This window comes from Rousettus aegyptiacus, unplaced genomic scaffold (assembly GCF_014176215.1).
Source record: "Rousettus aegyptiacus isolate mRouAeg1 unplaced genomic scaffold, mRouAeg1.p scaffold_m13_p_8, whole genome shotgun sequence".
Lineage (NCBI taxonomy): Eukaryota > Metazoa > Chordata > Mammalia > Chiroptera > Pteropodidae > Rousettus > Rousettus aegyptiacus.
The window spans coordinates 13,199,330-13,213,020 of record NW_023416311.1 but is presented as its reverse complement, the minus strand read 5'-3'; the positions used below and the strand labels follow the sequence as shown (position 1 = coordinate 13,213,020).

The window sequence follows — 13,691 nt, the reverse complement described above, 5'->3', positions numbered from 1 at the left end:
GTGGTTATTGTTTCTCATCCACTTGTCTTCCACCCCCATCTTCTCTGCCCCCAGCACCCTGCGGTCCCCATCATCCCCCATCCATGAAGAGGATGAGGAGAAGCTCTCCCAGGTCTCGGACGCCCCTCCCCTGCCTAGCGGGGCCGGGCTGGTGCTGAGCAGCTCCCCAGAGGTGAGGTCCAGCCCTGGCTTGCCCTCCTCAGCCCTGCCTACCTGAGATCTGTGTCCCCACTGCTCACCTGTTGGCCTCCCAGACCTATGGCGTGGCATGTCCCGGGCCCACCCTGCCACTCCCTCACTCAGTAGCCTTGGCTGGGCCGTGACTCCCCCCAGCCCCAGTGTCCCCATCCGTGGGGTGGGCATGGGCGAAGGGGCTGTGTGTGAAGTACCTGGTAGACGCTGGCATGTCCTGGATGGCAGTGGGCAAGCCCCGTGCCCTCCCCGGGCTGCCCGCAGTTGGGTCTCCTGCAGTCGGCAGCGGTCCTGGGTGAGCAACAGAGTTCCAGGCTCGTTTTCCCTCGTTTCCTAGAGTTTCCTCACGGAGGAGATTGACGAGACTTCGTCATTAAAGCAAGGTAAGCCCTCTCTCCCAAGGGGCAGGGTTCTGGTACTCCCTACCTGGGTGGGGCAGAGACTTCCAGTTCAGCTCTCCTAGAGGTTTCTCAGAGCATTTTCCGGTGTCCTCAAGGGGGCCGCACACACCGGTTACTACACGATGTCCCAGAGGACAGCCCGCAGCCACTCCTGGTTTTCCTTCCCGCCATTCAGTGTTGCATAGTAGCTGTTTATTTCCCACCTGGATCGTTCTGTACTTGGTCAGGTCCCCACGCATGTCCTCCTTTACAGCTGCCCAGTCTGGCCTTGGGCTGTGCCCATTCCTAGGGGTTGTCATCCTGACGGTGTCTGGAGAGACCTAGGGCCTCTGTGTGGGTCTTGGGCCTGCCACAGCTGAAGGCCAGGGAGTGGGTGCAGGGTGGTGCCAGCCCCTCTGCCGGCTGGGGAGATGCCATCCCTTCGCTGTCCTGGTCATTCCTTCCCCATATTGAACAGATAAGGAAACTGAGCTCAAGGTTGGTGTTAGGGAGGCCAAGGCTACTAAATTTAGAGGTAACAGAGCCAGGAGGTGGCCCTGGCTGGCTCCCAAGCCAGCAGTGTGGTAAAAGCCCCTAAAATAACCTGCAGCTACTCCATTGCTATGACCCCTCCTTGCCAGGGGTCCCCTGGCCGGCATTGTACTGTGGGGACCCACGTTCCTCCCAGGAGCAGCCGCCCTACCACACGTGGGTGGGGCCTGTCTGTAGGCTGCTGGGCTGGGGCCCTTGGGCTTGGGTGTGAGTGTGGGCTCCTAGGGCAGGATGCTTGGGTTAAGGGTGTCTGTCCCTGGGCATGGTGCCGTGCCTTCCTGCCCAGCATGGTGCAGGGCAAGCCCCTCTGCCTCCCAGGCTTTGGCTCCCCCACGTCCCCCAGTGTTGGCCTCTTCCTGCCTGTGCACAGTGCATGCTGGGACCGGATGGTCACAGGGTTCAGGCCCCTTTTGGGTGAGGGGACCTCCCCCGTGAGGACACCCTTGACAGCACTGAGAATAGTTTAGGTCCACGGCTGAGAGCTGATGTGTGAGTGGGCAAGCCACGTGCAGAGGGTCCCCCACTGTAGTATCTGTGCTGGACCCACTACAGGCACACGTGGGCCAAGGACTGTCACCTCACCTGCTCACCCAGAAGATAAACAGGAGACAGTTATATCTTTACCATTTTATCTTGTTTTTTAAATGTGGGCATATAATGTTTTTATGATAAAAATAAAAGCCCCATGCGGGAGGTGGGGGTGGTAGAAGGAAGGGGAGGAAGGATAAGAAACGTCTACCTCTAGTCCTGGGAGAGCAGAGGGGAGTCGGGGCGGGGTCTGGGCCGGAGCCCAGGCCTGCAGAGGCTGTCGTGCCCTCAGAGACAAAAGATGGGCTCTCGAGGCTCTCTGCAAGAGGGACATCCAGATCCACCTTTGCCTCTTGTGAGTCCCTGACCTGCCCCTTCTCCTGCAGGGAGCCGAGTGCCCTCCATTGAGAACGTCCTGCAAGATGGCCGCCCTGAGCCCTGTGGCCGCAGCCAGCCTGGCCCGCCCGCCGACATCTACCTGCCAGGTAACAGCACTCAGCCTGTGGGTTCTGGGGGCCTGCCACCCCCAGGTGTTGTCCTGTGATTGTCCTCATGAAGCTGAGGGCCTGCTGGGCCTGGGGCGGTTCCACAGCTGTCCCTATGAATCTGGGGGCCTGCTCTGACTGCTCAGGGAGAGACTGACCTGTGGGGAGCCCGCTCTTGTCTCACCGACTGTGAGTCCACGCTCCTCCTATTGAGCCCCAAAGTATGGCCAAGCTCAGGTTCCACAGTCACTCTTGCAGCCCCTAGCTGTTCGGTGCAGAGCCTGTGCCTGAGGCCCCTTTGCACCCCAGAGCCAGCCCAGCCTCAGTAAGGCAGGAAGGGCTGTGTGTTTAAGGATGTGGTTCTCCCCGTCTGTCTCCTGCTCGGGGCCTGGCAGGGCTGGTCCCACTGCCATTGCTGTATCTTCCTTCATCCATGGCTCTGACAGGCTTGGATCTCTGCTCAGGGGAGCTACAAACAAAACTGCCTGCCTGCCCCAAGCCTGAATGGGTCACCAGCTCTCTGCCACCTGCCTGAGGTCCTGGGTGAAGCACTGTGTCCCAGGCCAGGGTGTGGGAGGACAGGCTGGGGCGCCAAGTGCCAGCAAGGCCTAAGGCAGTAGGAGGAGTCTCACTTCTCTTCCTCCCCTTTTCCGAGGCCTCTGCCCAGGGCCTATGGCCACAGCTCCTCTGCTGTCTGCTCCTCTGGGCCAAGATCCTCAGCTTCAAGTCCTGGACTGTAAAGACTGGATGGAGATGGGAGTGGGGGGTTCTCAGACCTTTGTGCCAGCACCTACCAGGAGGTCATCTGAGGTTCTGGGATCATGATAAATAGTCATGTTGCCCTCACAGAGCCTGGCTCCTGCCACGTGCCTGGAGAGCCCCTTCACCCCCCGCCTGCCCCTGGAGCCAGCGTTGCCTGGTCCCCAGTGACCTCGCTTGGGCATGGGGCACTTATGACATGCTTTGGTTGGAAGGGCTTCTTGCCTCTTGCCCCAGCCTCTGTAGCAGCAGCCTCTGTAGACAGAGGGTCCCCAGGTGTGAGGAAGCAGGGTAGCCTGTAGGGACACCCACAGGCAAACGCCACATTTAGGACAAGCACATCTTAGAGTAGTACAGAATTCTAGTAAGTTTTTTCAGAGGACTTTAAGTATCATGATTCAAACTTGGGGGGTGGGGACCAGAAGAGGGACTTGTCTTCCTAGAGCCATAAGTAAGTCCTGATCCCGCAGGGTGTCCCGCTTTAGGCCCTTGGAGCTGTGTGGGGTACATCGTCCCCACGCAGTCTCTGCCACCCTTCGCCCTTGAGTGGCCCACAGAGTGCTCAGGGGTCTGCAGGGTCAGGACAAGCCACAGCCATTGAGCGTGGCCCACAAGTGGGACGAGGACCTCTGGCCATCGAGCCCCCACCCCTAGGCGAGTACCTCAGGTTTCTGGCTCCACATGTGAAGTGGGAGGTAATGCGGCCGGAGTCTGCATCCGGGGCCTGACTGGGCAAGCAGGGTGGGTGATGTCTGGCTGCTGGCCCAGGCCCACCCTGCCTCTGCACCCTGCCCGTACAGCAGCGCAGGGTGGCTTCTCAGAGCCCCTCAGAGCACAGAGAGGAGGTGGACACTGGTAGCGTCCCACGTCTGCTGCCCCACGAGCACGTCTGGTTGCAGCCAGGGGACGGGCAGGGGTCCTCACGGGCGTGCGCATCTTTGTGAGCACGCGTGTGTGTGTCGTCTGGCCATGTGCTGGCACCCTCTATTTTGCTCCTGGCTTTTTTCATTTAGCAGAGACCCTGAACGTTTTTTACATCTGTATTTACGAACACGAACACACACACACAGGTATCCTCATTCCTTATAACAACTGCGCAGCCGTCCCCCGAATGGATGGAGCATGAGTTAGTGAGCCTGAATGTCCCCCAGTGATGGAAAAAAAGGACAGTGGGGGAAAGTCCATAAATGGTGAAAACCTGGATGCCTGGCCCCCCGGCAGCCCTGTGGGGGGCTCTGTCCTGGGCTCTGCCTTCCCCCTGGGTTCAGCCCTGGCGGCCCCCAGCCCCGCTGTGCTCACCCGTAGGCCGAGTTCCCCTGCAGTAGAATTTGGCCCAGTGCTCTGTCCTCAGGAAACATTTTTTCCGCCTGTCCCTCCTTTGTTCCAGCACATTGGTTTGTGTGGGCATTTCATTTCCAACCCCCTGGCCATCAGGGCAGCTCGTCCTAAAGCCAGTGCATCTGCTGTGGAATGTGCTGGTCTGTCCGAGCCTTTGCTAACCAAGCTTCCATCTCTCTCCTCCTCTGCACAGCCCGGGGGCCCGACTCCTGCTCTGTTGGTATAGAGGAGTAAGCTGGTAGGTGATCACCTTCCCGCGCGTGGCGGGTGGCTCTGAGGGGCGTCCTTGGCAGGGGGCTGGAGAGAGGACACCCCCAGCTGCTTCTCCCACTCCCGCTCACTCCTTAGGGGTTCCTGCCCATTTTCTGGCTTCTTCCACATCCGTGTCTACCCCCGGGACCTGGATTCTGAATCCAGAACCCTCCCTAAACTGCTGCACGTTTGCCATGAAGAGGTGGTCCCAGGGTTCTCATGCTGGCTTCCAGGCCAGAGATTCTTTCATTGGGACCAGGTGGCCCAGTCAGGCTCTTCCAGCCTTTTGTGTCCAAGAAACAACACTCTACCATTTCTGAGACCCCCGCTCCCCCCATCGCTGCTACTAACCTGTCCCCACCCACCTCTGAAACCTTCTGGAACATCAGCACACTCTGATGTCAGGAGGCCATGTGAGATTGAGTCCCCCACATGACAGGAGGCACCCTCTACCTGGGTGACCCAAACGGACATTTTACAGAAGACACTTCTAAGAATACCACGAAAAAATAGGCCACATGCTTTGGGGACCCTTTTCTTTTCCTTCACGTGGTATTAGCCTCTGCGAAGTCTGGTGCCTTCGGTGGCCCTGGGTTTCCCTGATGTGTGGGCGAACCAGCTGGACCCCTGGGCCATTCTGGCAGCAAGGCCTCAGCAGCCCCAGCTGGGAGACATGCCCCAGCCTGGTGTCCGGCCTTGCTCCCGGGCAGCTGTCCTAACCTAGGCTGCAGTGTCCGTCCACTTGTTTTGACGACTGCTCTTTTTTTTTTTTTTTTAAGCACCTACAGCACCTGGTATTCCTGGGTGGTCTCCCATCCAAGTACTAATCAGGCCGGACCCCTCTTAGCTTCCGAGGTCAGACGAGATAGGGCGCATTCAGGGTGGCATGGCCGTAGACTTGATGACTGCTCTTATGTTCCCACACAGATTTCTCTTGTGCTCCTCACACGTTTCTTCTGACAAATCTTACCCTCTATTTGGATAGGGCCCTACACTTTTATAAAGTTGACCCTGGCCTCCACAGTCAAAGATGTTCAGTGTTGTGATTTAGGTAAAACTTCCAGAAGTAGGAAAAACCGGTCAGATGGAGCTACAGAGAAAGTATTTCACTTGTGGGCTGTGTGGCGGAGCTGACTTCCTGCACATAGCTACAGCCCCTAAGAATATAATCCCCTCACCCAAGGGTCTGTGTCACAAGTGACCAGTGGCAGAAACACTGCTTGCTTTGCTAGTTGAAGACGCCCCGTGGAGTCCGCATATGGTGGGTGGTGGGCAGCTGTGCAGTCTGCCGCCCTGAGAAGTGTGCTGGTGCCTCTGCTGCTGCAGCCCCAGGCCAGGGCCCCCCACACTGGCGCCCCGGGGGCAGATCTGGGACAGAGCACCTCGCGGCATTGGGGAGGTGCAGGATGTATGGAAAGAGCAGAACAGGCCTCTAAGGAGGGCACATCGGACTTCTGGGGCTACTCGAGCACTGGCTATGCGCCCAGAGCTGACCAAGTCTCAGCCTAATCCAGTTGGGAAGCTCTGCGGACAGTGGCTGGTCTCATTCTAGGAGCATGGACTGCGTGAGGGCAGGAGGCCTGGGGGTCAGCGGCCGAAGGTGCCCCTTTCCGTTTCAGGGCTATGGTTCTGTTGCTGGCACCGTGGGGTGACCTGGGACAGGCCTGGGTCACTTGCGTAGGCTGGAGTCCCCAGGCCCTCTGTGTGGTCTACCACAGACACACACATGCAGTGGGGGTGCTGGGTGGCCCTGTTCTCTGGGTCTTATGGTTGATGTGAACCCAAAGCTTGGCCAATGAAGGGAGCAGGTGAGACTTGGCTGAGCCTGACCCTCCTCCCTCTGCTCCTACCTGCAGGATGGTCCACCTCCATGGAGACGCCCTGAAGCCTCCTCACCACTGGTCCCACCTGGCCTCCATTTGGTGGCCCCAGTCTTAACCCTGAGGCCACCATGCCGACCCCACTCTGAGATCCTGGCCAGGCTGGCAGCATGGAGCCCTGAGCTCCCCAGACATTGCCAATGGGCCACCCGGACTCCAGTGCGACCCCTGGCCTCCTGTGTGCGTGCCCTTCGTAGCCACGACTCCAAAGGGCAGTGCAACCCTTGATTAAAGAGCACAGTGGACTGTCCCCTCTGATGAACCCCCTTTTCTATGGTCACTGTATTTGTAAATGGTACAAGATGAAGGACATCCCCTTTCGGCCCCGGGCACTGAGCTCTAGCGTTTCCCCAAATGCCCTGTTGGCTGAACAGCTGAGGCTGGGGGCTGGCCACCCATGTGTTCCTGGATTGGCTTCGCCCAGCCCCCCAGCTGGTAGGGAGCTGACACCCTGACAACTCAGTGAACTGGTAGGAGATTTATTGGTGGGTGAAGTGCTGCCTTCACAGGTGGTGTTATTGGGGGGCTTTCCAGGAGGAAAGGAAGTGGGGTCTGAGTGACGGTCCGTGAAGGAAACAGTACCTGTCCCGTCGCCCCACGTGTGTATCCTGGCCAGCGCCGCTGCTTTGTGCTGTTTCTTCTTCCTGCTCAGGCCGTCTGGTGCAGGGTGGACTCCCACAGCTCACAGCCTTTCCCCACGGCTCTGTCCTGGGCAGCCCAGGTGTCCACAAGTGAGGCCGGGGTCTGGGTCTGCCCAGGGACAGAGGCGCAGCCTGTTGGCAGCAGTTGGTCTAGTGGCCCCTCTCCAAGCCCTGCACCTTCTCAGAGGTGGCTTCGCCCACATTCTCAGACTCCCTCCAGGTGCAGAGGCTTCCGCTCAGCCTGAAAAGCTGCCTTTCACCCAACCAGGGAGGGACCTGAGCAACTTCTCTGCTCCCTCTTTGCCATTTAAACATCACTTTGTGTTTCTCTTTGATTTGTTCAGTCTGGGGCTCCTATAGTGGGACCTGCCTGGGGGATGAGGCTCTCATCTGAGGTGATCTCATCTTTTTTTATAAAATAAGCTTCCTGGACAACAAAACGGCAGAGGGGGTGCCCAGCCCTGGGCACGAGCTGCCCCAGCAGGAACCTTGGCTTGGTGGGTGGGTGGGTGGGTCTTTGCAGCTCCCCATGGATGCTGATATTTTTGGGTCTGGGGTTGGGGAGCCAGCTTTATGAGGAGCTGCCTTGGGAAAAAAAAACACATTTTGGGGCAGCCAGCAGCCATCCATGGAGCATCCGCACTGTGAGGGGCTTTGTCCAGTGGGTCCCCTTTCTCCAGTTGGGCCTGTGAGCAGAGTGCTTCCTTAGGCACAGCTCTTGGTCATGCTCAGGGCACCTGCCCCGGCTGCTTGGCGCTCTGCCTCGCCTCCCGTCCCGCCCACCGTGTGCTCATGGGTGCACACACACACACATGCACACATACATAAGCTGGTCATCTCCTTCCTCTCGCCCCCGTCTCCTGCCAACACCCTGGCCTCTCGCCATTGGTATTGGTGCCAGTACTCTGAAGGACGGGTTGCAGACTGCCCTGTCTCGGACTTACACGTGCTATCATTTGATGTATTCCGATTGGCTAGTTTTTGTTCGTTTTTACTGTATATTTATAGTAATAAAATCATGCAGCAATATTCGTTCATTCCTTTCTCTTTGCACAGGATTGAGGTACCTCGACTATTTCTTGGTCAGGAGGCAGGACAGCTGAGTGGCTATTGATTCTGACACCCTGACAGCAGTGCTAGCTCCAGCTGGTGGCTGCAGCCTGTTTCCTCATGTGTAAGATATTAAAGTCCCACTCCAGGAGGGGGTGAGGGCTACATGAGGAGCCATGTGTGATGCTGCTGGTTACTGTTGTGGCCATCGTGCTGATTCTTGGGTTGGAGTGACGGGTACGTGGGGACTTGGCTCAGTCTTCTGAGTAGATGGAGGAGGAGCCCAGGGCCTCCAGGTGTGTGAGATGCTGCTGCAGTGTCCTCTGCATCACTGATTCACCTCACAGATGTTTCCTGAGCACCTACTGTGTGCCGGCAGAAGCATGATAGGCTAGGTCCAAGCGTCTGGGAAGCTTGCATTCTAGTCAGACTGCACAGGTAAATCCACATCTTCCCAGGTTTAGTTACTGTTAGAAGGAGAGCCAGTGACAAATGGAGTCACATGGGGGACTTAATTTAACCTGTGTTCGGTGGAGTGCTCGCCTGAGGAGACATTTCAGCTGCGCCCTGAAGAATGCAAAGGAGCTGGCCCTGGAAGAGGGCCCCAGGCAGCTGACACAGCAAATGCAAAGACTGGGAGACAGGAGTGAGCCTAATGTACCCACTGAGTGGAAAAAAGTGCACGTGGCTGGAGCGTAGGAACTGAGGAATACGGTGCAGACATTGCAAGACCTTGTAGAAGCAGTCAGAATCTTATTTTAAGAAACAGAGGTTTTTAATCAGCTGAATGACTTACTTCAGCTGTCATGTGGAGAATGCATTAGAGGAGCAGTAGGGAAAAGCTGGTGCCCTGAATACCCGCAGTTCCAAGTTGCCTCCAGGGGCCCCTCCTTTGACTCAGGCACTCGAGAGTAGAGCCAGTGTTCTTGGCTGGTCAGTCCCTGCCCCAAGGAAGGCCTGCTACCCTTGATTGTGCCTGGGTCTGGCATGGTTCCAGCGTGGGTAGAAAGGTGCTCGGTGTCAGAAGGGTTCTTTTATGGGCTACGCTGACTCTCCCTCTTCACGTTCTTCAAATGGACCCACATCCTTTATTAATGTTTGGTGTCAGGGAGGGGTTGGGGTGCAGCGTGTCGTTCCTTCATGACCCTTGCCCTCCACTGGCCCTAGGCTTGGGCCATGCCCTGCATTCTAGAGTAGGGGCCATCTCTGGATGGGCTCTTCCCCTCACTGACCTCTCTCCTTCAGACGCAGTCACCTGCCCTGGGATTTGGCCTCTCCCTGCCAGCTGCAGCTGCCCCTTCGAGCTTTAACCTTGGCAGAAGGCCTCAGTGGGGGAGAGAGCCTCTCTTTAGAGGGTCCTTAGTCCCCATGTCTCCTGGCAGAACACACCATTGACCAAACGTGTGAGTGAGTTTCTTCACTGCCCCTTGCCTGCCCTCTGCCCCTACTCTCCTCTCTTGCTCAGCACTGCTCAGGGCAGCCTTCTCTGTGCCACAGAACTTGCCCTCACATCATGGCTCGCCCAAGGCCGTGGCTGGGGCACCCATCCTGACTTCCTTCACTCAGCAAATTCATGCCCACCATGGGGAGGAAAATGGAGCTTGGGCCAGCTGGTGAAGTGGCACCAAGGCTTAGGGGAGCCCTAGCGACTTCCTTCTCCTGCACAAACATGAGATAAGTACCTTAGGTGGAGGGCGGGAGGTTTTCTGTTGTGGACACAGGGTGGGAATCTACTTAAGATCCTGGCTCTGGCACCAACTATGGAACGCCCTTAGTCCTACTCCACTGAGCCCAGGATCTTGTTATGGAAATTGGAGAGACCTCATTTCCTACAACAGTTCCTGGCATATGGTACCTGACTTGGACGATACTTGGGGGGTGCTGGACTGGGAAGCTTCCTTCCCAGCCTGGGACTTAAATCACTTCGGCCCTAGCAGACTGGGTGTAGGGAGCTGCAGAGCTCATCGCCATTCACCCGCAATCTGGACCTCGGGCTGTGGAGCAGTCGGAGCTCCGCCAGGCCCTGCTTTCGTGCTCTTACGGAGTCAGGCAGACCAGCAGTGACCTTGGACTGGAGTGTTTAGCAGATGGTAGGCGCCCACCTGGGGCTGGAGTGCGTGCAGGGGAGGGTTGTGGCCTCTGGTCTCAGGGCTCAGCTGAATCTTCCTGGGGCGAGCAGGGGGCGCCCGAGCGCCCAGGAAGGCTCTGGGGGAAGGCACGCGACTCGGTCCCGCCGAGGACGACATGATCTTGGGAATCCCGCTGCCCTCCACGGGATGCGCAGTCTGAGCCTCGACTTCGACTCCGTTCCCACCCCGCAGGCTCCGCGCGCCGGAGGCCCCAAGCCACAGAATGCGAGCGCTGCTGGCGCGCTGCATCTTGGGCGTTGTGGTTTTCACGGGCCATGGGCGGGGCCGCAGCTCGCAGTGCACGGCTATTGGGTACAGGCTGGGGCGCGTGGCCTATGCACACGCCCTTCGTGCCTCTCAACGACGCGTCGGAGCGCCGCCATGGTGTCTGCCCCGGTGCGCGGCAGCTATTGGCGGAGGGGTGGGGCCCGCGAGGCATAGTTGTCCGCGCATTGGCCGGGCGCGGCGGGGGCGGGCCCGCGCATGCACTTAATTGGAGGCGCGCGGACAGCTGAGGGGCAGTGCCAAGATGTCGGCCGCGGTGCCGGAGCTGAAGCAGATCAGCCGGGTGGAGGCGATGCGCCTAGGGCCGGGCTGGAGCCACTCATGCCACGCCATGCTGTACGCCGCCAATCCCGGGCAGCTCTTCGGCCGCATCCCCATGCGCTTCTCAGTGCTGGTGAGGACGCTAATGGGCGGGCGGGGGCCAGGGCGCCACTCTGACTCGCGCCCGTGACCCGGCGCTTCCTTGCAGATGCAGATGCGCTTCGACGGACTGCTTGGTTTCCCCGGGGGCTTCGTGGACCGGCGCTTCTGGTCGCTGGAGGACGGACTGAACCGGGTGCTGGGCCTGGGCCTGGGCTGCCTGCGCCTCACTGAGGCCGACTATCTGAGTTCGCACTTGACCGAGGGCCCGCACCGCGTCGTGGCGCACCTGTACGCGCGGCAGCTGACGCTGGAGCAGCTGCACGCCGTGGAGATTAGCGCGGTGCACTCGCGCGACCATGGCCTGGAGGTGGGGCCGCCGCCCGGGCCCTGCCCCCCACCCCGGGGTTTGGCTCTGGCCCCGCGGAAGGCACCGATGGGTAACACGTTCCCCTGAGGGTCCCCCTGGCTGGGTTGGGTGGGGTATCATTGTCTCCAGCAGCGGGATGGGGAGAGGGACCTGGGGTGCGGGCAGGGGCTGGTGCTCTTTCGGGGCTGTGTTCCATCTGCCTTGCTGCCTGCCATTGCCAATCCTGGGAGTGGGGAGTGGGAATGGTTGGGGGTTGAAATGGGGCGGGACCTCCTCGAGGAGGTGGGAAATTGAGCAGAAAGGGGGATTCGTAGGGCTGGAAGGGAAAGAGGTTGGTATCTCATGGTGAGGGGGTTTGAAGGCACTAGCGATTTGTGGGTTTTATGGTCTGGAACGGCCGGGGTGACGCTTGTTGTGTTTGGGATTCACCAGCTGGAAGGGGAGCATGAAGTGTGGCCTGCCAGTGGATGGGAGGCTGAGCCTTGATGCAGAAAGTGGGAAGTGCATGGGACGGTCTTGCAACTTGCTTGGGGAGGAGCGGGGCTGCACTGCTCCAAGGGAGCTTGCTGGCTTTTGTCTTATCAGATGCTGCCAGGGTCTCATGTTATTGGCCACCTGGCTTTTCTTCCCCTGGCCTAGAAGCTCACAGGCTCCTTACCATAGTTATGCCATTGGTATGGGGGCCTGGCCACAACCCAGGTCTCCTCTCTGTGCAGGTGCTGGGGCTTGTGCGGGTCCCACTGTATACCCAGAAGGACCGAGTTGGTGGCTTCCCCAACTTCCTGAGCAATGCCTTCATCAGCACAGCCAAGTATCAGCTCCTCTTCGCCCTCAAGGTGCTCAACATGATGCCCGAGGAGAAGCTGGCTGAGGCCGTGGCTGCGGCCACAGAGAAGCAAAAGAAGGCCCTGGAGAAGCTGCTCCCAACTTCTTCTTGAGGTTGCTTCAGTGCTGTGTGTCTGTCGCCTTCCCCTTGCTCTGTCTGTGCTCACAAATTGAGACTGGGCCCTGAATTCCTGTGGGAGTGTGTCTTCTAGCACAGTGGTCCCTAGCCTTTTTAGCACCAGGGACCCATGCTCCTATAAGAATCTAACGCCTGTTGATCTGAGGTGGAGCTGAGGCAGTGATGCTAGCGCTGGGGGAGTGGCTGCAAATACAGATGAAGTTTTGCTCACTAGCTGCTCACCACCTGCTTGTGCAGCTCAGTTCCTAACAGACCACAGGCCTGGTGGTTGGGGACCTCTGTTCTAGCGTGTTTGTTTGTACCCCTTTCTGACTGCGTGGGACAAATTGGCATCTTATCTCCACTGCCCTGAGCAGTCACAAAGCCAGGTGGGACCCTCTCAGGTTGGTCAGTGGGTAGGCCTGGTTCTCCAGGCTCTGGACATTCTCACCTCCAAGTTCAAACCTGCCTATGTGAAAGGCTTAGGGGCTAGTGGAGGCCCAGGTACCACTGGATTTTCCAAGTGGAGAGGTGCACACCCACTGAGACCAGTGAGAAATCTGTTCTCATGGAGAACGCCTTTACCTGGGTTGGCTCATTTCTTCCATCCTACCCTATGGCAGCCCCAGAGCCTAGAGAACTAACTTGGGTAGAATGTTATACTGTTAATTTTGGCTCGTTAGCTTTACTTGGCTAGATTTCGTTTTCTGTGGTGTGTGAACTGTGGGTAAAGCTTCAGAACAGCTTTACCCCACTGAGGCTTGGTCTCTGAGGACAGTCGGGGCCACGGGCCCAGCTGTAGGTGCAAGTTGTTGGAGAAGGAACAGTAAAGTGGCTCCTCTACTACTCTGTCCTTTGATCTTGACTACAGGCCCGGGGCTGGGCATAGGAGGGCATCCCCTTCTCCCACTACCTGGGGAGTTAAGGACAGAGACAGGCCCAAAAGCGTTTAGAGTGGGGGCTGCTGTAGGCCACCTGTCTCAGGTGGTGGCGCTGTTCATCTCCCTTTGTTTACTTGCGGCACTGCCAACCCTTGGCTTTCTGGGCCATCAGCTGGTCTGGGGCTTCTGTGCTGAGACTGCCCACGTGAGGCCCCTTTCATGATCCTGGTGGCTCTGGCTGCACCTGGTCTGAGTTTGGTTCTCCTTCCTGTGCTTTGAAAGCCTTCCTTTTTCCATTCCCAGTATGGTCTGCAGGCAGCTCCCCGGGATGGTCTGGAAGTACCGGCTGAGTGTGCAGAATGACAGTAGAGCCACCACAGACAGGAAGGCCACCACTGGCAGTCTCCTATGGCCCTGTGTTTGGCAAGACTCCTCAGTGAAGCTACTGGAAAGTTTCCACGGTGCCTGCCCGGCCTGGTAAGGAAAACTACTCCTGGCCCAGCTTGGCATCTGTTCTACCTTAGAGCCTTGACGAAGCAGCCACACTGTGGGCAAAGGCACTTCACTCTGTAAATAAAATACCTGTACCTTGCTCCTCTCTTATTTCCTGGGGCATGGGGCATGCTTAGCTCTCCAGGTAGCTTCTATTGAAACATGGGGGCTCTG

The 13,691-nt window shown here is 58.2% G+C and overlaps 2 protein-coding genes and 1 pseudogene across 10 annotated transcripts in view; 2 read left to right on the top strand and 1 right to left on the bottom strand.

Annotated features, from left to right (window-relative positions):
* MGRN1 (mahogunin ring finger 1) overlaps positions 1-8,036 on the top strand; it is a 47,954-nt gene extending 39,918 nt beyond the window's left edge. For 4 of the 7 annotated variants that reach the window (XM_036225355.1, XM_036225351.1, XM_036225356.1 and 1 more), the window contains 5 exons: positions 55-172; positions 530-575; positions 2,039-2,137; positions 4,428-4,472; positions 6,343-8,036. In XM_036225355.1, the coding sequence (XP_036081248.1) occupies positions 55-172; positions 530-575; positions 2,039-2,137; positions 4,428-4,468 (304 nt within the window). In that variant the 3' untranslated portion in view covers positions 4,469-4,472; positions 6,343-8,036. The remainder of the gene's footprint in view (positions 1-54; positions 173-529; positions 576-2,038; positions 2,138-4,427; positions 4,473-6,342) is intronic. The other 3 variants (XM_036225352.1, XM_036225357.1, XM_036225354.1) reach the window with 1 other exon arrangement.
* On the bottom strand, positions 5,266-5,384 carry LOC118607332 (annotated as a pseudogene).
* A 129-nt stretch (positions 8,037-8,165) lies between the features above and the next one.
* On the top strand, positions 8,166-13,617 carry NUDT16L1 (nudix hydrolase 16 like 1). 3 transcript variants are annotated; one of them, XR_004952385.1, is made up of 4 exons: positions 8,166-10,865; positions 10,941-11,271; positions 11,918-12,140; positions 13,329-13,617. XR_004952385.1 is itself a non-coding variant. In XM_016166605.2 (4 exons), the coding sequence occupies exons 1-3, from the start codon at positions 10,716-10,718 to the stop codon at positions 12,137-12,139; spliced, it is 633 nt and encodes a 210-aa protein (XP_016022091.1). In that variant the 5' UTR covers positions 8,166-10,715; the 3' UTR covers position 12,140; positions 13,329-13,617. The 3 variants fall into 3 exon arrangements, 2 of the variants coding, with proteins under 2 accessions (XP_016022091.1, XP_036081251.1); XM_016166605.2 differs by having other exon boundaries at positions 10,941-11,201; XM_036225358.1 differs by lacking the exon at positions 10,941-11,271.
* Positions 13,618-13,691: the final 74 nt, after the last annotated feature.